The 23,339-nt window shown below is 44.0% G+C and overlaps 1 protein-coding gene and 1 pseudogene across 1 annotated transcript; both read right to left on the minus strand.

Moving 5' to 3' along the window:
* Positions 1–925: 925 nt before the first annotated feature.
* zmynd10 (zinc finger, MYND-type containing 10) lies at positions 926–11,120 on the minus strand. The gene is made up of 12 exons (XM_071334947.1): positions 10,943–11,120; positions 10,656–10,764; positions 10,393–10,509; positions 8,963–9,016; positions 8,689–8,841; positions 8,456–8,544; positions 8,244–8,338; positions 4,055–4,227; positions 2,646–2,771; positions 2,415–2,536; positions 2,138–2,263; positions 926–1,909 (listed from the first exon to the last, which is right to left on the minus strand). Exons 1-12 carry the CDS (start codon positions 11,029–11,031, stop codon positions 1,774–1,776), a joined length of 1,389 nt encoding a protein of 462 aa, XP_071191048.1. The 5' UTR covers positions 11,032–11,120; the 3' UTR covers positions 926–1,773.
* Positions 11,121–11,315: 195 nt separating this feature from the next.
* Positions 11,316–16,950, minus strand: LOC139535500 (GATOR1 complex protein NPRL2-like; annotated as a pseudogene).
* Between the last annotated feature and the right edge of the window lie 6,389 nt (positions 16,951–23,339).

Genomic DNA, 23,339 nt, shown 5'->3' on the forward strand with positions numbered 1-23,339 from the left:
TAATAGGCCATAGTGGCGAAATGCACAACCTCAATCCAAGATCACCCATAATGAAGCACCAACTCAAGGACATAAGCCTACACTACAGTAGTTTTATCCGTAAATTGTGGAGAACTTCCCATACAGCTATGTATTCCTTCACTATTATTAAAACCATGGTTTGAACAAAATACTTTAGCTTATTGTGTACTGAGTATGAATGAATGAAGTCTGTTTCTCGACATCAATTGTCAGTTTTCCTCAAAATACACCAATAAAGTGGTCTACTCGGCAATAAAAATAGAACTTTGAGTTTATTAAACCAATCTGTGCTTCAGAGTAAATGTGTTTCCTTCATTTTCTAAACGGGACGTTTTTTTGTTTGTTGAAGAAGCCCCTTTACCATTTACTATCTCCAAGGCAATTAAAAGTAAACTTTCATCCCATCAAATGTAAAATTACATGGTTTTAAAGTCTATGATTGGAATAAGTCACCAACATTCAAGGCTTTAAACATATCGTAAATAATAATTGTAAACTGCAGGCAGGTTGTTGAGCATCCCAGAATGATTGACGACGCGAGTTAACATAGAAACACGAGAATTGCACCGACTCGAGCCTATTTCAAAATTATGACTGGTTAAGTTTATGTTAATAATAATTCGATAAAAAGTGCTATATGTTATTTTGAAAGTATAACAACTTACCAAAACATGGATCCACCCCTGCAGCAGCCGATGCTTCATCTCCAACGTTCTTCTATTTTACAACATTTCCATAGAAGTTATTACGAATAACGGAGCGGAGGTGTACAGCTTCGCATCTGGAAACAATGCATCATCGGCTACATAACGGAAATACCACTCTTCCGAAAAACACGACTATCAGCAGCATGTTTACTTTGTAACCATCCCGTCACCCAATTCTGACACTCCAACATACGATGCAGCAGTAACAATTTAATAACAGAAAGAAAAGAAAGTGAAGAGCAGTCCACTGTTCTTGACATGCGGAATTTTTTCACATAGGGGGTGCTTCTGAGTCTTGAAGAGTAGAGCAGGAGTGATGGGTGTGGGAAATCCTCAACCCAGTGACATTCAAATAAAAACCACCTTATGGATATTCATTTGCTAATCAGCCATTGACAGCTTATGTAATTAACGGTTTGTGAACTTCGTGAACAACAGTACGAGTTAAAGACATGGCAGGCACACCTTTTTAAAAGTGGTGTGCAAAGTCTAAACAATCTAGTGGATAAAGTTACTTTGAAACACAACCCTGTGAAATGGATACCTTTGCTGTTACCCGGACAATAGGCAGATTCTGATCCCAGGATCACTGACCAAGGTGATGAGACAAAACACCCGCAGCCAAAAACTTAGGCTATTCTTGTACTTACACATTTTTTCTCTCAATATAACAGAAGCATAGACCTATTTAATTGTTATAACTGTCAAAAAAAAAAAAAGCTACAACAGAGAGCTGATTATTAAAAGTCTTGAGTTCTGCCCCCTCCCAAATTCAACCTGTGAGTTCCACTCAGTATCAGGTCTGAGATCAAAGGGATAGCAAAGGCTTAGCAGTTCATTACCTAAATTAACCCTTCTAATCACGACTTAGATTTTCATTGTAATTCATCAAATCTAGAAGTTGGAATTGAATCTAGACAAATCTCAAAAGGTTGACATTAAACAGTCCAAAAACAACTGCATTCGAATCCCATCCCAAATGGCATTTAGGTAGAGAACTGTCCATTGACTTGTCACCTTGTTAGCCCTTTCTCTCTCCCATCACTCAGTCCAATATGTCAGTTATGTCTGCCTCTCTCTCTGTAGGCGTTACGGCCAGGTCCTTCTGGAGCGTCTCTGTGCCTTCAGCCATCAGCTGGCAGGCAACCTTGTGTTTGGACCAATGCTTCACCTGGCATCCCCTACAAGGACAGAGCAACAACACGTATAATCTCATTCAGCTGTACAATGTAGAACCTCCTGAACCAAGGGGTGCTAATAAAACCAATGGCTTTTTCATTGTCTTTTGAGTACATCTTTTGTTGCAAGACTAGTAAGAGATTCACAATAAAAGTGGCAGCACCATTCTCTTGATATTTATTTAAGGAGGTGCATTTCCCTGTCTAGTGTTTCACTGTAACCAGTCTTACCTCTGGCAGTACCATTCTCTCTGGCAGCGGGAGCATCTCTTAGAAGCCTCGGCCCCACAGGCTCCACACTTGGGCTTCTCAGGGATCAAACTCTCCATCACATCCAGGTTATAGGTCTGGGCCAGTCTAGACAAAGATGATTCAAAAACAGTATAGATTGTAACAGAGACAGAAAGGTCCACATTTGTATGTCTCAACCCCATCCAATGTTAAATTCTCCCTTAAAGACTTTGGTCTCATTCAGTCTCTTTACTAATAACACCAGGCTGAGTATTACCTGAGTGCTTGCTGTCTCAGGTCTTTCTCCGAGGGGTTGAACGTTTCCTTCACTTGGTACTTGGCAATGGCCTTCCACTTCCCCGTATTGTCCCGCATAATGTTGTTCCACATCTCTGGAATCTACCAGTAAAAGGACGGTATTTATTTGTATGACAGCAATTCATTGTGTTCCCGTGTGCACATGTTCCTGTGTGTGCGCGTGCGTGTTCCTTGTGTGTGTGTTCCTCACCTGTTCCAAGATGAGGTCTTTCTTTGGAGGGGCAGGGTCTGTGACAGTGAGGTGACTGAGGAAGCGCTGGAGCTCCACCAGGTTGGGCAGCTGGTCAATTAACACCTCCGTCAGGAAACCTCGTAACTACACACAAAATATAATGGGTAATTTTCTGACATTTCATAGTTTAAGTTTCAGTTTGAGTTGGACTTTTATTGTACTCCGGTCTGCATGGTGGTCTGCTTGATAGACCACCTACGCTATCCTGCACAGAGTTCTCAGAGATCACAATGCTATCCTCACATACAGTCAAGGAGATACAATCATGGTAATAACAGTAATAGGAAACACCTGAGTCAAAACAGCAGCTGGATACCTCATCTATCTCCTAATCGGAGGGGAGATCAGATACGATTTGAGTCACTGACGTGATCTTCCTGTCCGGGTTGGCGCTCCCATTGGGTTCGTGCCGTGGGGGAGATCTTCATGGGCTATACTCAGCCTTGTCTCAGGGTTGTAAGTTGGTGGTCTGTTGATATCCCTCTAGTGGTGTGGTGGCTGTGCTTTGGCAAAGTGGGTGGGGTTATATCCTGCCTGGTTGGCCCTGTCCAGGGGTATCGTTGGACGGAGCCACAGTGTCTTCCGACCCCTCCTGTCTCAGCCTCCAGTATTTATGCTGCAATATTTTGTGTCAGGGGGCTAGGGTCAGTCTGTTATATCTGGAGTATTTCTCCTGTCTTATCCGGTGTCCTGTGTGAATTTAAGCATGCTCCCTCTAATTCTCTCCCTTTCCCTCTCCCTCCCAGAGGACCTGAGCCCTGGGACCATGCTTCAGGACTACTTGGCCTGATGACTCCTTGTTGTCCCCAGTCCACCTGGTCGTGCTGCTGCTCCAGTTTCAACTGTTCTGCCTGCTGCTATGGAACTCTCACTCTCTCTACTGCAACGGCTGTCTCTAACTCTGAATGTTCGGCTATGAAAAGCCAACTGACATTTACTCCTGAGATGCTGACCTGTTGAACCCTCTACAACCACTGTGATTATTATTATTTGACCCTGCTGGTCATCTATGAACGTTTGAACATCTTGGCCATGTACTGTTATAATCTCCACCCGGCACAGTCAGAAGAGGACTGGCCAGCCCTCAGAGCCGGGTTCCTGTCTAGGTTTCTTCCTAGGTTCCTGCTTTCTAGGGAGTTTTTCCTAGCCACTGTGCTTCTACATCTGGATTGCTTGCTATTTGAGGTTTTAGGCTGGGTTTCTGTATAGCACTTGGCTGATGTAAAAAGGGCTTTATAAATACATTTGATTAATTTATTAAAGGATAATGATCTGGCACAGACATTTTTCCTGAGCTATAGATTTGACCATTAGGTTTTAGAAGCCACTATAGTCAGAAGTGCCAGTACTGGTTGAGGCTACTGTACCTTTAAGAGCTGGTTCTTGTTGAAGTTATTGAAGTCATATTTCCTTTGGCAGTCTTCCTTCAGCACCAGGTTGTACAGAGCAATCCAGACTTGGCCGTCCAATTTAGTCATCTTTAGACGGTCTTCAGATGGAACTTTCTGCCATTTTCCATTCATGTACTTCTCCATCGCACCTGTAGAGGGAGACAAAGGACAGGTAATGAGGGATAGGTTGGGCTACTTACTACATTTTACATTTTAGTAGACACTCTTATCCAGACCAACTTACAGTAGTGAGTGCATACAGTTTCATACTTTTTCGTACTGGTCACCAGTGGGAATCGAACACACAACCCTGGCGTTGCAAGCGCCATGCTCTACCAACTGAGCCACACAGGACCTAGCAATGGTCATCATAGTGGTTAAAAGGTTTTACTTTTTTAATTTTTTTTATGCAACAGTTGGACAATGAATGAAGACATTCCAAACGTTTAAAATGTTTATAATCCGCAGATATTGACTGAATTATAGCGCATAAAACATTATACTGGCACGGACAAATAATGAAATGGAGTTCAGTGATTTTGGTGGGAATTATTTCTTAGAATGCACTCATATACACAGTACCAATGAGTAGGTGTGTCCAAACTTTTGACTGGTACTGTACATTTAATTATTGTATTAGGTATTTTAATTTAATTTTGTGTTAAAATAAATAAAAGTATATGTGCCTCATTTGCATAAACACATAGTGTGAACTTAGCATATATGAATAAATTAACATAAAGGGGAGGGCCAGAGCTGCAACCACCATACACTTGCTCTGTCTACCCTACCAGCACTGACCTGCTCGGTCTACCCTACCAGCACTGACCTGCTCCGTCTACCCTACCAGCACTGACCTGCTCCGTCTACCCTACCAGCACTCACCTGCTCCGTCTACCCTACCAGCACTCACCTGCTCCGTCTACCCTACCAGCACTCACCTGCTCCGTCTACCCTACCAGCACTCACCTGCTCCGTCTACCCTACCAGCACTCACCTGCTCCGTCTACCCTACCAGCACTCACCTGCTCCGTCTACCCTACCAGCACTCACCTGCTCCGTCTACCCTACCAGCACTCACCTGCTCCGTCTACCCTACCAGCACTCACCTGCTCCGTCTACCCTACCAGCACTCACCTGCTCGGTCTACCCTACCAGCACTCACCTGATCCGTCTACCCTACCAGCACTCACCTGCTCCGTCTACCCTACCAGCACTCACCTGCTCGGTCTACCCTACCAGCACTCACCTGCTCTGTCTACCCTACCAGCACTCACCTGCTCTGTCTACCCTACCAGCACTCACCTGATCCGTCTACCCTACCAGCACTCACCTGATCCGTCTACCCTACCAGCACTCACCTGATCCGTCTACCCTACCAGCACTCACCTGCTCCGTCTACCCTACCAGCACTCACCTGCTCTGTCCACCCTACCAGCACTCACCTGCTCTGTCTACCCTACCAGCACTGACCTGCTCGGTCTACCCTACCAGCACTCACCTGCTCCGTCTACCCTACCAGCACTCACCTGCTCCGTCTACCCTACCAGCACTCACCTGCTCCGTCTACCCTACCAGCACTCACCTGCTCCGTCTACCCTACCAGCACTCACCTGCTCCGTCTACCCTACCAGCACTCACCTGCTCCGTCTACCCTACCAGCACTCACCTGCTCCGTCTACCCTACCAGCACTCACCTGCTCCGTCTACCCTACCAGCACTCACCTGCTCCGTCTACCCTACCAGCACTCACCTGCTCCGTCTACCCTACCAGCACTCACCTGCTCCGTCTACCCTACCAGCACTCACCTGCTCCGTCTACCCTACCAGCACTCACCTGCTCCGTCTACCCTACCAGCACTCACCTGCTCGGTCTACCCTACCAGCACTCACCTGATCCGTCTACCCTACCAGCACTCACCTGCTCCGTCTACCCTACCAGCACTCACCTGCTCCGTCTACCCTACCAGCACTCACCTGCTCCGTCTACCCTACCAGCACTCACCTGCTCCGTCTACCCTACCAGCACTCACCTGCTCCGTCTACCCTACCAGCACTCACCTGCTCCGTCTACCCTACCAGCACTCACCTGCTCCGTCTACCCTACCAGCACTCACCTGCTCGGTCTACCCTACCAGCACTCACCTGATCCGTCTACCCTACCAGCACTCACCTGCTCCGTCTACCCTACCAGCACTCACCTGCTCGGTCTACCCTACCAGCACTCACCTGCTCTGTCTACCCTACCAGCACTCACCTGCTCTGTCTACCCTACCAGCACTCACCTGATCCGTCTACCCTACCAGCACTCACCTGATCCGTCTACCCTACCAGCACTCACCTGCTCCGTCTACCCTACCAGCACTCACCTGCTCTGTCCACCCTACCAGCACTCACCTGCTCTGTCTACCCTACCAGCACAGCACTCACCTGCTCTGTCCACCCTACCAGCACTCACCTGCTCTGTCCACCCTACCAGCACTCACCTGCTCTGTCTACCCTACCAGCACTCACCTGCTCTGTCTACCCTACCAGCACTCACCTGCTCCGTCTACCCTACCAGCACTCACCTGCTCCGTCTACCCTACCAGCACTCACCTGCTCCGTCTACCCTACCAGCACTCACCTGCTCTGTCCACCCTACCAGCACTCACCTGCTCTGTCTACCCTACCAGCACAGCACTCACCTGCTCTGTCCACCCTACCAGCACTCACCTGCTCTGTCTACCCTACCAGCACAGCACTCACCTGCTCTGTCTACCCTACCAGCACTCACCTGCTCTGTCTACCCTACCAGCACTCACCTGCTCCGTCTACCCTACCAGCACTCACCTGCTCCGTCTACCCTACCAGCACTCACCTGCTCCGTCTACCCTACCAGCACTCACCTGCTCCGTCTACCCTACCAGCACTCACCTGCTCCGTCTACCCTACCAGCACTCACCTGCTCCGTCTACCCTACCAGCACTCACCTGCTCTGTCCACCCTACCAGCACTCACCTGCTCTGTCTACCCTACCAGCACAGCACTCACCTGCTCTGTCTACCCTACCAGCACTCACCTGCTCTGTCTACCCTACCAGCACTCACCTGCTCTGTCTACCCTACCAGCACAGCACTCACCTGCTCTGTCTACCCTACCAGCACTCACCTGCTCTGTCTACCCTACCAGCACTCACCTGCTCTGTCTACCCTACCAGCACTCACCTGCTCTGTCTACCCTACCAGCACAGCACTCACCTGCTCTGTCTACCCTACCAGCACAGCACTCACCTGCTCTGTCTACCCTACCAGCACAGCACTCACCTGCTTTGTCTACCCTACCAGCACAGCACTCACCTGCTCTGTCTACCCTACCAGCACAGCACTCACCTGCTCTGTCTACCCTACCAGCACAGCACTCACCTGCTCTGTTTACCCTACCAGCACAGCACTCACCTGCTCTGTCTACCCTACCAGCACAGCACTCACCTGCTCCGTCTACCCTACCAGCACTCACCTGATCTGTCTAGACTGCTTCATTGTTGTCAAGTTCTCTTGCATAATTCAACAAGTGTGTCAATAGCAAGATACACTCAAGATTAAAAATCAACATACTTGGCTCTAGATTATACAAAACATACACTATTTGCGAAATCAGACATAATATCACTATAATCCAAGTGTTCATTTTCTGAAGTTGCTTTCATTTCAACGCATCTATTTTGTAAAAATGTCAACTGTATTCAATTATTATTCAACTCCACAAAAAATGAACACTCATCAAAATAAAGTGATCTTTCTTCTCTTTCTCGTGATGTAAGTGTGGAGACGGTGTGTTAAAACCCAGACTAAGCTTTAGCCTTCTTATAGATTCAACAGAAATCCAATGTCTCCCATTGAGCCCATTTCAGCCATTACCAGGGTGTGCTTGACAGGTCTTTACAAACATTTAAGAGACAAGTGGATTTTGCACCCCTCAAACACAGGAAATATATGGCTGAAAAATACAGATCCTCAGGTGGGCGGGGCACGTACATTACTACTACTACACTGTAACAACTAGGCTATGTAGGTAAAAAGATGGCCATTGTTTTGATATAATCATATTATCCCATAGAGGGGGTTATGTGGAAATTGTATGATCCATTTTGTCCATTTGCATGAATACACGTTCAGTGACCAACCTGCAGAATAGCGACTCCAGGGACTGTGCTGTACCAGCTGTACCAGCACGCAGGGCAGGTTATGGGTGCACAGCATCCTATTGATCACACTGATACTGTGTGTGAGAGAGAAATCACAAACAATACATTTCACCACATGACAGAATTGCTTCTTTTTTTTTTATAGCATGTAAGGTATTTGAAAAATGATATGTGAATGCTAAATGTCCCACCTGTCAGTATGGTCAGTGATGTAGCGCAGGACAGACAGAGCCTTGAGGGAAATTTCAAACTCTAATGCTGCATTCTGACCCTGCAAATCCTGCATCAGACACACAGCACAACAGAACATTTACAATCCACACCACTGACCAAAGTAAATCCACCATCCTGACTTGCAATGGCCTGACTCTAATGTTGTAGCTGGAATCCAGACAGCTCCTGTAAAGAGGAATCCACCCTGTACCTGTATAGAGGATGAGTCTCCACTCTCTGTGTGACTGAGTCGGTCTTGGGTTGGGGTGTCATCCCTGGATGCTCTGCTGGCCAGAAGGGTTAGTTTGCGGTGGCAGTAGTCCACCAGGTCCAGGACTGAGTCGTCTGCTGCCTCACAGGAGTCCTGTAACCAACACATACAGAAACTAAATATATTTAGGACATACTGTAGCCTATGTGATATCTGAAACAGACATTGCATACATTGTGCTGGTACTGAGGCAAGTGTTCAAATAAGTTCTCACCTTGTGAAACATAATTGTCTCAAGCAGGTTGATGATTGTAGCCTCATGGTGAATCTGTAGATGAGAAGGGAGAGGCTGAAATGAGATGGAAACTTCTAGGGGGTGTACAGTAGGGTGACCATTGTGCAGGACAGTCCCACATTTTGGCCCTTTGCCCCGCGACCAAACAAATATGTCCCACATTTCATTAACAACTTAAAACACCACTAAATTCATCCCGTATTTCAGTCAGACTTCCTATTCATTTGATGAGAATTGACACGTCTTTTGCAGTCACATTGTAAAACAGTTAGGAAGGGAGATTTATCTCAGGATTGTTTGAAGCAGCAGTGAAAATGTTGAATGAGCAACTAATGAGCATGGAGTCTCATAATTTTAATGAAATGACCTTATATATTTCAGTCTAATAAGGCTATTTACTTACTTTTGTAAGACTTCGTTAGAAGCACCCTTTTTGTAAGTAGTTAAACTTGAAGAAGAGGACAGTTAGCTGGAATTTAGCCAGAAAGAATGACAAATGTGATTGGTTGAGGATATAACATTGGCCTACATCAAGATATAGGCTATGTGATGTGGTAAACACTTCTCCAATGGTTGTTGAGATCTGATATTCTTCGCAGCTCAAGATGAGACGTAGGCCAATGTCATATCGTCAACCAATCACATGTCAAATCCTTTCGGCCAAAAATTCTAGCTAAACTTGAAGAGACCGCTTGGTGCAGTGGGATTTTGGTGCTGCACATTTTTTTTTATTCTTCTAGGTTACACTGTTCTGCAAAATCCTCCCATTGTCCAGATTTGGGTATTTCAAATATGGTCACCCTTGTGTATATGCACTGCTGTTGTACCTTGTACATGTTGTACCTGTACAGTGCATTCGGAAAGTATTCAGATCCCTTGACTTTTCCACATTTTGTTACATTACAGCCTTATTCTAAAATTGATTAAATAATTTCCCCCCTCATCAATCTACACACAATACCCCGTAATGACAAAGCGAAAACAGGTTATTAAGCATTTTTACAAATTGATAAAAAAAATCAAAAAAACAGAAACACCTTACTTACATAAGTATTCAGACCATTTACTCAGTACTTTGTTGAAAAACCTTTGCCAGCGATGGGGTCTGAATATTTTTGTCAGAGCGGATGGTCGGGGGACGGAACATAATTATAATAATTTGTACACTGAAAATTGACCACAACTAAGTCCAAACAGAGATTGTATTTTAAAATAAATAATTTCATACCTTATTTACTGTACATTGAGGCACGATCACATCTCTTTTTTATTCGTGGGAATACTTTAGAACAGATTTCCTAAATTAAACAAATGTTTTGCTGAATTCCTGGACATTTCTGTATTATTATTTTTTTTAACCCAAAACGAAATATCTCCCCTCTTACATCCCCCATGGTATTTGCACTCACCACCATGTACAGAGGAAAGGTGCTCTTCGGATTGAAGTCTTGGAGTTGACAGAAAATAGGAAACACCTTCTGTTTCCAAAGCTCTACTAGAATCATCTCATGGACCAGGGTGGGAATCTAGGGTGAAAAAAGGTGTTCAATCAATTACCTGTTTACATGTGCAGTAACCTGTGCAGTATATTTTGGTCCATAAAAAAACGGAGACGACATAACACACCTGTACAGGTGAAAGCTAACCTAGCGTTATAGAAGACGGTTATTACCTTTCCCAGTGACACAAGGAGCTCCTTGACGAACTCGTCCTGAGTGGCTGAAGCGTTCAATATCGCCTGCATGTTGAGTTTCTCTATGTACTCGTGTTGTCTGAACCACCTGTCAATTAAATAAAAAGCAATGAATGGAATATCGCAGCCACGAATCTGAAAAAGCGCGAGATAGACTGCAACTTTTGTCTAGCTGGCATTATCATCAGAGATGGTCTTTGCTATTAGCTAGCTAGCTAGTACAGTAAGTTATCTAACGTAGCTCCTACTATTAAGACATACTGCACCTTGGAGAGCCAATGTCCCTGAGTGAGAATGTTTCCAGATTTTGGACATATCCTTCTGCCTCTCCGGGAAAAATAACAGAGGTTTCCATATCCTCGACAATAAATGTTTGTACCAAAAAAAGGCTGAGTTGAGAGAAAGTGTGGAGACTGAGGCAGCTTGACGCGCTAACTCACTTTACATGCCGATACCAAAAGGTTGGCATGGTTACTGGATACATACGCATGCGCATTACAGACAGCATGACCACAACAGACAGAGCAGTACAAAAATATCCCCAAAGTAAGCCTAGGCAGAGAGGAAGAGGCGAAGGTGGGCAATAATAATCTTTAGACTAGGTGGTAAGGTGTGCAAGATAAACAGTCAGACAGTGGGTGACGACGAAATTGCATCTTTATTATTGCAAGGAGTGGGTATATACAGTAGTTTTTGCACAATGAATAAATAAGTATACTGTTCTTCGTTTTGTGGTCTTTATGACTTCTTCCATTCATTGTTCTGAATTAAACTATCCCACAACAATGATTGCTTCAAGAGTCTGGATGGAAAAACCTGAAGATAAGTGAGCTTGGTGGCATACTGGTAGTATAAAAATATCTACATGTCTTAGCCTTTGAATACACATATATTTTCCAGAAGATTTCCAGTGATAGGAAGAAGTCACTTTATGGCATCTTTGGCCGCGGTTGCTTTACTTGGTCTCTCCTGGACAGCAGCCTTTCGTGTGCATCAGATGGGAGACGAGCAAGAGGCTCATGTTTTAGTACAATGGGACCTCATGTGGCTCTGTCTGTCTTTGTTTGAGAGGGGGCTTGCTCTATCTGCATCAAAGTCTGTGAAGTTGGGTATCACTTCCAGCACACAATGATGTTTGGGTCATTCTCCAAACGCTCGTCCAGCTCTTTGTAGCTCATTCCTGCAGAGACAGTAAAGGGTACTGCCATGAGAGACCACAGAGTATAGACATATTTATCAAAATACTTATCCAGTCCCCTGTAATGATTCATCCTCCTAGACACACTCGTCATGACTATAAAACCATTCATCTTGTGTCCAGCCATCAGAAATGCCTTCAAAATGTACCTGTCTTGCAGCAGATTTCGTCGTAACTATGGAAACCAGTGTAAAGGCGTGGTGGGCGGCTCCTTTCGTCTCAGGTCACCTTAACAGGATACTTCTGCAGCCGGCGAATTAGAGCCCTCATCAGCCCATACTGAATCAGCCTCCTGTTGAGCATCACATGATATCAACAACAACACTATTCTGTGCACTTCTCTGCATAAATATGCATACCATACTTCGTGGTCCATATCACCCACATAAACATCATGAGATAACATGGAGGATTGATGGCTCACCACTCATCTACCCTCTGCACCTGCTGCGAGTAGCGGGAGCAAAGATCGCGAACTGTGGTGCCTGGAGTCAGACCGCAGTACAGCTGGAACACATCCCTTAAACAGGCTCTCTTCTGTCCTGAAACATAAACAGCATAAGTTATCATACACTGACTGTAACAAATTCAAACTCTTTCTGACTACAACTTCCCAAACTGATTGTTACCTTGCTTGGTGACATAGCTGAGACACTCCGCCTGAATGGACCTGTCATCTATCAGGCTCTGGAGTTTAGGGGTTGTGCAGTACACGTTGGAGTACTGGAAAGAAAGCATACTATGAGTCAACAGGACTGTACACACAAACACATGAAGAAGACACATTATGTAAAGAAGGTATCATTGCTGAGGGTTTTAATACCTGAAATATTGACACCAAGGTTACAACACCATAATACCTGTAAAAGGAAAACTTGTAGAATCTATTCCATGGTTTCATAAGGAAATGTTTCATTTTCTGTTGCATCATATTACCAGTTTCAAACTACTCACAGTAAATTCTGTACGGCGAACCGGACTAGATTAAGTTCAACATCCGCTTCTGCAGATATCATCTGGATATGCCTGAACCTATGAACGTAGGCCAGGATCTACAATAAAATTCAACACATTTTTAACCAAATCGTCATCAGTGCTTTAATCGGAGACAGTTTCATGATGACATTACACAAAGTATAGACAGACCATTGTTTCTCTGAAACCCTTGATGTGATGTCAGCCACACTCGTTACTGTAGGTATGCTCTCAGGTTAGACCATGACTCTCAGTTCCATTACACTACACATAAAAGTTATTGGACGAAGGCATCGACTGTAAGGGGGGAGTTTTGTTAAGAGCGCGATGCTCGGTCTGAACATTAGCATAAGCATGAGGGCCTTATCTTTCGTATCAGCGTGAAATAATTGTAAAATAACAAAATGTTAAATTGATACACACCTTTATAAGGAAAGGGTTCCCACATGGCCATATTTTCATTTTACAGCCCTTGTTTACGGAAAAAAGCGGAAGAAAGAGTAGACTACCTGTGCTAATTAGCCATCTGCATCTCCTAACACCTGTGTGTAAACGGAAAACAGACGCCGCAAACATGATGTCACTGAAAAATACTGTTGGCTACAAATGTGTTAAAAACGGTTAAAACAGTGTACAGTAAGTGTGTATTTTGCATTTGTGAAATTATTTAGAAGTGATATGAAAGTAGAGCGATTTATGTTTCTTGAACAGTACCTCAATTGAGAATCGATTCACGTTTTGATGGAGTATTTGGCTGTTTTGGCTTCCAGAGCCAATTCGCCCTTCAAACAGAGCCTGTAAGGTCCTTGGACTAAGAAGTAACGTTAGGCTCCTTTAGTCCAATATTGGGCTAGCTTTCACTATGGATGGGTGTATCTGTGTGAGCTGCTATCAGTGTGGTGGTAGGCCTACCTGTTGAGTGGTGAGATCCCACTGAGATTTGATGAAGTGGTCTTTGCACTGAGTGAAGACTGGCACATTACATTTACATTTAAGTCATTTAGCAGACGCTCTTATCCAGAGCGACTTACAAATTGGTGCATTCACCTTATGATATCCAGTGGAACAACCACTTTACAATAGTGCATCTAACTCTTTTAAGGGGGGGGGGTTAGAAGGATTACTTTATCCTATCCTAGGTATTCCTTAAAGAGGTGGGGTTTCAGGTGTCTCCGGAAGGTGGTGATTGACTCCGCTGACCTGGCGTCGTGAGGGAGTTTGTTCCACCATTGGGGTGCCAGAGCAGCGAACAGTTTTGACTGGGCTGAGCGGGAACTGTACTTCCTCAGAGGTAGGGAGGCGAGCAGGCCAGAGGTGGATGAACGCAGTGCCCTTGTTTGGGTGTAGGGCCTGATCAGAGCCTGAAGGTACGGAGGTGCCGTTCCCCTCACAGCTCCGTAGGCAAGCACCATGGTCTTGTAGCGGATGCGAGCTTCAACTGGAAGCCAGTGGAGAGAGCGGAGGAGCGGGGTGACGTGAGAGAACTTGGGAAAGTTGAACACCAGACGGGCTGCGGCGTTCTGGATGAGTTGTAGGGGTTTAATGGCACAGGCAGGGAGCCCAGCCAACAGCGAGTTGCAGTAATCCAGACGGGAGATGACAAGTGCCTGGATTAGGACCTGCGCCGCTTCCTGCGTGAGGCAGGGTCGTACTCTGCGAATGTTGTAGAGCATGAACCTACAGGAACGGGTCACCGCCTTGATGTTAGTTGAGAACGACAGGGTGTTGTCCAGGATCACGCCAAGGTTCTTAGCACTCTGGGAGGAGGACACAATGGAGTTGTCAACCGTGATGGCGAGATCATGGAACGGGCAGTCCTTCCCCGGGAGGAAGAGCAGCTCCGTCTTGCCGAGGTTCAGCTTGAGGTGGTGATCCATCATCCACACTGATATGTCTGCCAGACATGCAGAGATGCGATTCACCACCTGGTTATCAGAGGGGGGAAAGGAGAAGATTAATTGTGTGTCGTCTGCATAGCAATGATAGGAGAGACCATGTGAGGATATGACAGAGCCAAGTGACTTGGTATATAGCGAGAATAGGAGAGGGCCTAGAACAGAGCCCTGGGGGACACCAGTGGTGAGAGCACGTGGTGCGGAGACAGATTCTCGCCACGCCACCTGGTAGGAGCGACCTGTCAGGTAGGACGCAATCCAAGCGTGGGCCGCGCCGGAGATGCCCAGCTCGGAGAGGGTGGAGAGGAGGATCTGATGGTTCACAGTATCAAAGGCAGCCGATAGGTCTAGAAGGATGAGAGCAGAGGAGAGAGAGTTAGCTTTAGCAGTGCGGAGTGCCTCCGTGACACAGAGAAGAGCAGTCTCAGTTGAATGACTAGTCTTGAAACCTGACTGATTTGGATCAAGAAGGTCATTCTGAGAGAGATAGCAGGAGAGCTGGCCAAGGACGGCACGTTCAAGAGTTTTGGAGAGAAAAGAAAGAAGGGATACTGGTCTGTAGTTGTTGACATCGGAGGGATCGAGTGTAGGTTTTTTCAGAAGGGGTGCAACTCTCGCTCTCTTGAAGACGGAAGGGACGTAGCCAGCGGTCAAGGATGAGTTGATGAGCGAGGTGAGGTAAGGGAGAAGGTCTCCGGAAATGGTCTGGAGAAGAGAGGAGGGGATAGGGTCAAGCGGGCAGGTTGTTGGGCGGCCGGCCGTCACAAGACGCGAGATTTCATCTGTGGTGTTGGCACATCGTACCCCTGCACGATCAGAGGGTCCCTGCGCTGCTCAATCAGCTTCAGGTTGATTGTATTGGACTCACCTGAATAAGAGGGAGGGAAGAAGCATGTGTGAGACTGAGATATCGGGATTTGACCTTTAAACGATTGTCTCACAAATTGCAAATGCAAACACATACCGATGGGTAAGGTGTAGGCTCCGGTAGCATTGAGCTCCTCTAACAGCGTGGACATAATGGGTAGCAGTTTCTGTTAGCTCTCCTCATTCGATATGAACCCACTCTCCAGCTGCAAAATAAATAGAAACATCAATACTTTGTTCTATATATATCCTATATGACATTCAGACCTAATAATGTTTTAGAAAATAGCACTAGCCTCCAGGGAGACACTAACCTCCAGTGTTGTGAGGTACCCAGAGAGCTTCTTAACAATCGGCTCAAGAGCACAGGTCTTGGTCCGTGCGTCACACACAAGTCCGAGGTTAAAGAGTAGAGCATTGCGGCTGTACTTCTTGTGCTCAATGCACACTGGACAACCAATTAACTTCTCCATGGCTGTTCTACACCAATCAACGAGGAGAGATAAGAGACCTTAATCATAAAAGTGCAGGAACAACAAGCATACAAAAGAAGCAGAGTGGATAAAAAATAAGACGTGCGCTTAAAACGGGTCCATTTATGAGGAAATAATGTAATTGTCCAAGTGTACATACAAAGTTATGAGTTTGTTCTGCAGTTCTGGTTTGGTAATGATGTACACCTGTTCTGTGTCAAAGTACTCCTCTGGAACCTGGGGAGGATAGAACACAGCACAAAGATGTGACTGAGGTCAAAGTGGCTGGACGCTCATTGCAAAACCTGTCAACAAAACATACTGTACAGTGTACACCCACCCACCTGGTAGGTAATCTTTGGTCCCAGTGTCGGGTGAAACTCACTAAAAAATATACAATCTATTCGACTCATCCCCATGAAGACGTGGTTGCTAACAGCACTTTAAACTTTAGCTATCTAGCTGCAGTAGTAAACAAAGAAGGAAAGCAACTCCAAATGCTTGAATCTCTCGGGAAACCCGGAACATGTGAATGCTCAAGTGAAGATAAGGGTTGTTGTTGTTTACAGTCTACAGTACTCTAGCCAGCTATCTCTCGCTGACTTAACACTTGATGAAATGTAAAGCCTAAAACTGAGTCATCTTGTATTTCCTTGCAAATGACGACCCATCTGTTCAAATGTCATTCCAAAAATATATCAAAGCGTAGAAAGTACCAACTACATATAATTGAACAAATGGTATGCTAGCTATGTGGTTATTCATGACACGTTGACAAGCTAGTCGGAACTAGGAAACTCGGAAATGTCTTACTTGGTAACAACAACCTTAACCAGAGAGGACGAGAGAGACCGAACTCGATGGAAAATCTGTCTCTCTCCAGCAGGTGGCGTTTTTTCCGTTGTTTCAACCACCAAGCAAGGAGTTTTTGTATTTTATTAACAACAAATCAATACAGAAAATACATGGGGGAATAAGTATATGTAAATAATATACAAAGGACAATTGGGCTAGGGGATACAATATCACATTACACAAGGACCTTAAGGGACATACATACACGTATAATTCCAACAGCCTTTTTGTTAGTAAAGTATTTTATTGTCTTAAAATATAGTTCAATTTCTTTTTGTAAGGTAAGAACGTGGTGTTTTGTTTGTAAATGTACATTTGTGAATATGAAATTTGGCCAAAAGAATAATGAAATTAATTACATAAAATTGTTTCAACTTATTTCTATCATAGGTAAAGAATCCAAGCAGTACATCTCTCCACAATAGTGTAAAATCTTCATAAATGTGTTAAATTATAAATCTACCACTGTTTCCTTACATGAATGCAATGCCAAAAAATATGCAACACCGTTTCTGGGTGGTCATTGCAAAAGGTACAATTTGAGTTTGTTTTTCTTAAACTTCTTCATATAGTGGTTCCAGGATAATATTTATGAATAATTTTAAAGGAAACTTCCTTAATTTTGTTAACAAGTAGGTATGTGTATGGCAACATTCAAACTTTTTTCCAACAGATATTATCAATAAAACCATTCCAATAAGGCATGAAATAAGGTTTGTATCGCTCAGTTGTTGAATGGACCAAAAGAGAAACAAATCTTTCCTACTGATGAGTCAACATGGTTAATGGAAGGTAGGTTCTGAGGGTCAGGTCTTTACACGTTCCTGAATAATAAAGCAACACCTGAGGGAATGGCATCTAAAACAATTGCAAAATCTTTAGGTGTTACAGGTATCTTGTAAAGTGATAATGATTCCTTATAACTAAGTAAAAAACCTTCTGCATTTACAAGTTGGCTCCCCAAAAGGATATTATTTCGGAACCAATATTCTAAAAACAAAAAAGTATTCTTATACAATATATCCCGATTATTCCATATATAATATCTGTGTGGAGAAAAATTATGCTTATAAATTAAGGACCATGACAAGAAAACCTGCCGATGAAAAGCAGAGTTTCACTGGAACTTTGTCAATATTATAATTGCAAACCAACATGAAGTAAAGGCCACCAAAAGTAGAGAAGACATGATGAGGAATAAAATTCCACATAGAAGTGGGTCTTCTTAGGAATTGTTTTATCAAATTGATCATAAAAGTATTATTTAAGGTAGTAAAGTCCAGAAAATTCAGCCCACCATACTCATAAGTGTTCATTACTATAACGTTTCAGGTAAGAACCAAATGCAGACTGTGTTGAAGTAACAATGTTTTTTACAGCAACAGGGGCAGGCAAATGACAGGTCAAGGCAGGCAGGGGTCGATAATCCAGAGTGGTGGGGCAAAGGTACAGGACGGCAGGCAGGCTCAGGGTCAGGTCAGGCAGAGGTCGGTAATCCAGAGTAGGGGCAAAGTAACAGGACGGAAGGCAGGCACAGGGTCAGGGGCAAGCAGAGTGGTCAGGCAGAGTCGGGACAGGCAAGGGTCAAAACCAGGGGGGGTGAGAAAAAGAGAGACTAGGGAAAAGCAGGAGCTGAGACAAAACGCTGATTGGCTTGACAAATAAGACGAACTTGCAACAAACAGAGAACACAGGTATAAATACACAGGGGATAATGGGGAAGATGGGCGACACCTGGAGGGAGGTGAAGACAATCCCAAGGACAGGTGAAACAGATCAGGGCGTGACAATTACAACAGTTTTCCTAATGTAATGGGTACGGTTTCTCAACAGAAAGTTGAAAAGCATCTGGTCTATCTGCTTGCATATTTTACCGTCAAAATTAAAAGATTGAGCACCATATATTAGTCAAGAGATACATTTAGCCTTAGTTATTAGGACTCTTCCTTTTAAAGATAAGTCCCTCTGTAGCCATTGATTTAGCTTATTCTGGTTTTTTTTAATAAGAGGGTTAATTGAATAAGCCTCTAGACTTCTGATCCTTAGTAATGGTTATACCTAAATATGTTAAGTCCTTCTTTCATTGGAATACCATAATATGAAGGTGTCACACAATCTTTGACAGCCATGAGTTCACATTTATTCATGTTAAGATATAGACCAGATGCTTTGGAAAAGGATTGTATCACATTGATTGATATGGGACTTTGGTTAACGTCTTTCAGAAAAAGTGTAGTATTGTCAGCCAGCTGGCTTATAATAATTTCTTTACCAACTATGGAAATACCTTGTACAAGACAATTATTTAAATAATTTGTAAGAAGTTGGGTGATTAATAAAAACAGATACGGAGAGATAGGACGACCTTGCCTAATTCCTCTCTTTAACTCAAATGTAGGTGAGGTGCCATGTTTCAGTTTGATAGAGTTGTTACCATTTGTATAGAGAGTCTTAATAGCCGTACAGAAAAAAATCCCCAAAGCCAAATTTCTCAAGGGGGTGGAAGAGGAACTGATGCTAAACTGTTTCAAATGCTTTATAAAAAATAAAAATAAAAATTACGCTCTCCTCGGTTATTAGGTCTGAGTAGTCAAGTATGTCTAATACTAGTCTGATATTGTTAGAAATATGTTTGTTCCACATAAAGCCAAACTGTGTTTCATCAACAGTTCATCAACAGCTCTTCAACCAATCGCTGCCCGCACCCGCTCGCCTGACTAGCATCACTACTCTGGATGGTTCTGACTTAGAATATGTGTACAAGTACAAATACCTAGGTGTCTGGTTATACTGTAAACTCTCCTTCCAGACTCACATTAAGCATCTCCAATCCAAAATTAAATCTAGAATCGGCTTCCTATTTCACAACAAAGCCTCCTTCACTCATGCTGCCAAACATACCCTCGTAAAACTGACTATCCTACTGATCCTTGACTTCGGCGATGTCATTTACAAAATAGCCTCCAACACTACTCAGCAAATTGGATGCAGTCTCTCACAGTGCCATCCGTTTTGTTACCAAATCATCTTATACCACCCACCACTGCGACTTGTATGCTCTAGTCGGCTGGCCCTCGCTACATATTCGTCGCCAGACCCACTGGCTCCAGGTTATCTATAAATCTATGCTAGGTAAAGCTCCGCCTTATCTCAGCTCACTGGTCACGATAACAACACCCACCCATAGCATATTTCCCTCACCAACTTTAAACATCAGCTATCTGAGCAGCTAACCAATCGCTGCAGCTGTACATAGTCCATCTGTAAATAGCCCACCCAATCTACCTACCTCATCCCCATACTGTTTTTATTTACTAATTTACAGATTAGGATAGAAAACACTCCAAAGTTTCCAAAACTGTCAAAATATTGTCTGTGAGTATAAACAAAACTGATTCTGCAGGCGAAAACCTGAGGAAATCTAACCCGGAAGTTATTTTTTTAATCTGTGTTTCCTTGCCTTCTTTCTTCCATTTAAAGGGGTATCAACCAGATTCCTTTTCCAATGGCTTCCTTCCTGCACGCGAGAGGGGTAGCTCTCCATTTTCTTTCTCTCTTTTATTGAATAGGTTACGGTCCGGTTGAAATATTATCGATTATGTTTGTTAAAAACAACCTGAGGATTGATTATAAAAAACATTTGACATGTTTCTACAAACATTACGGATACGTTTTGGAATTTTTGTCGAACGGAACGAGGCTTTGGTTTTCTGAACATAACGCGCAACCCAAATGGCGTTTTTTTGTTATAAAAGTAATATTTATCTAACAAAAATAACATTTATTGTGTAACTGGGAGTCTCGTGAGTGCAAACATCCGAAGATTATCAAAGGTAAGCGATTAATTTTATTGCTTTTCTGACTTTCGTGACCATGCTAATTTTGGGCTAGCTGTTCTAGCATTGATTGATACACTCACAAAAGCTTAGATTGCTTTCGCTGCAAAGCATATTTTCAAAATCTGACACGATAGGTGGATTAACAACAAGCTAAGCTGTGTTTTGATATATTTCACTTGTGATTGCATGATTATAAATATTTTTAGTAATATTTTGCGCCCTGCAATTCAGTGGTTGTTTAGGAAAATGATCCCGCTAAAGGGATCCGTAGCACAGAGAAGTTAACTTGGCTTTCGAAGATTTTAGATAGGCAGGGCAGGATGGATATAGGTCTGTAACAGTTTGGGTCTAGGGTGTCACCCCCTTTGAAGAGGGGGATGACCGCGGCAGCTTTCCAATATTTAGGGATCTCGGACGATACGAAAGAGAGGTTGAACAGGCTGGTAATAGGGGTTGCAACAATGGCGGAGGATAGTTTTAGAAAGAGAGGGTCCAGACTGTCTAGCCCAGCTGATCTGTACGGGTCCAGGTTTTGCAGCTCTTTCAGAACATCTGCTATCTGGATTTGGGTGAAGGAGAAGCTGGGGAGGCTCGGGCGAGTAGCTGCTGTTTCCCGGGGTTGGAGTAGCCAGGAGGAAGGCATGGCCAGCCATAGAGAAATGCTTATTGAAATTTTTGATTATCATGGATTTATCGGTGGTGACCGTGTTACCTAGCCTCAGTGCAGTGGGCAGCTGGGAGGAGGTGCTCTAGTTCTCCATGGACTTTACAGTGTCCCAAAACCTTTTGGAGTTAGAGTTACAGGATGCAAATTTCTGCTTGAAAAAGCTAGCCTTTGCTTTCCTGACTGCGTGTATTGGTTCCTGACTTCCCTGAACAGTTGCATATCGCGGGGACTATTCGATGCTATTGCAGTTCGCCACAGGATGTTTTTGTGCTGGTCAAGGGCAGTCAGGTCTGGAGTGAACCAAGGGCTATATCTGTTCTTAGTTCTGCATTTTTTGAAAGGGGCACGCTTATCTAAGATGGTGAGGAAATTACTTTTAAAGAACGACCAGGCATCCTCGACTGACGGGATGAGGTCAATATCCTTCCAGGATACCCGGGCCAGGTCGATTAGAAAGGCCTGCTCGCAGAAGTGTTTTAGGGAGCGTTTGACAGTGATGAGGGGTGGTCGTTTGACCGCGGACCCATAGCGGATACAGGCAATGAGGCAGTGATCGCTGAGATCCTGATTGAAAACAGCAGAGGTGTATTTGGAGGGCAAGTTGGTCATGATAATGTCTATGAGGGTGCCCATGTTTACAGATTTAGGTTTGTACCTAGTGGGTTCCTTGATGATTTGTGTGAGATTGAGTGCATCTAGCTTAGATTGTAGGACTGCCGGGGTGTTAAGCATATCCCAGTTTAGGTCACCTAACAGAACGAACTCTGAAGCTAGATGGGGGAGATCAATTCACATATGGTGTTCAGGGCATAGCTGGGAGCGGAGGGGGGTCGATAGCAGGCGGCAACAGTGAGAGACTTATTTCTGGAGAGATTAATTTTTAAAATTAGAAGTTCGAACTGTTTGGGTATAGACCTGGAAAGTATGACAGAACTTTACAGGCTATCTCTGCAGTAGATTGCAACTCCTCCCCTTTGGCAGTTCTATCTTGACGGAAAATGCTGTAATTTTTGGTGGCCTTCCTAAGCCAGGATTCAGACACGGCAAGGACATCAGGGTTGGCGGAGTGTGCTAAAGCATTGAGTGAAACAAACTTAGGGAGGAGGCTTCTGATGTTAACATGTTCGTCGTAGTGAGGAGACCAAGGCGCAGCGTGATTTGAATACATTCTTCCTTTATTAACGAAGAACACTTAAACAAACTAACAAAATAACAAAACGACCGTGAAGCTAATCAAACGAGTGCTGACATGCAACTACACATAGACAATAACCCACAAAACCTAAATGGAAAATGGCAACCTAAATAGGATCCCCAATCAGAGACAACGATAAACAGCTGCCTCTGATTGGGAACGAATTTAGGACACCATAGACCTACAATAACCTAGACTTACAAAAAACCCATAGATCTACAAAATACGCATACCCACCCACGTCACACCCTGACCTGACCAAAATAATACAGAAAACATATATAACTAAGGTCAGGGAGTGACAACATGCATGAAACCAAGGCTTTTCGATCACAGAAGTCGACAAATGAGGGTGCCTCAGACGTAGTAGTGGCTAACAATGACCAAATAGCTTGTAGCTAATTAGCAAGTTAGCTTCTGATGACTAGGTGGTTCTGGATATAAGGTCTAAAAAGAAAAAATAATAGCGGTTCCGTATCACATTGGGTGAGGCAGGTTACCGGAAGGTATAATTGAATGAAAATGGAAAAGAGATTGAAAATAAAATTGAAATATATACAAAAAAGGACGAAAAAATACAAAAGTACACGAGAGGACGAACAAAACACGTCTGCACTGCTACGCCATCTTGGACAAAAAAAGCTCAAAATAAAGATGAAATAAATAAAAAAATTTAAGTGATTGCATCCAGGAATTCTT

Source organism: Salvelinus alpinus, chromosome 12 (assembly GCF_045679555.1).
Source record: "Salvelinus alpinus chromosome 12, SLU_Salpinus.1, whole genome shotgun sequence".
Classification (NCBI taxonomy): Eukaryota; Metazoa; Chordata; class Actinopteri; order Salmoniformes; family Salmonidae; genus Salvelinus; species Salvelinus alpinus.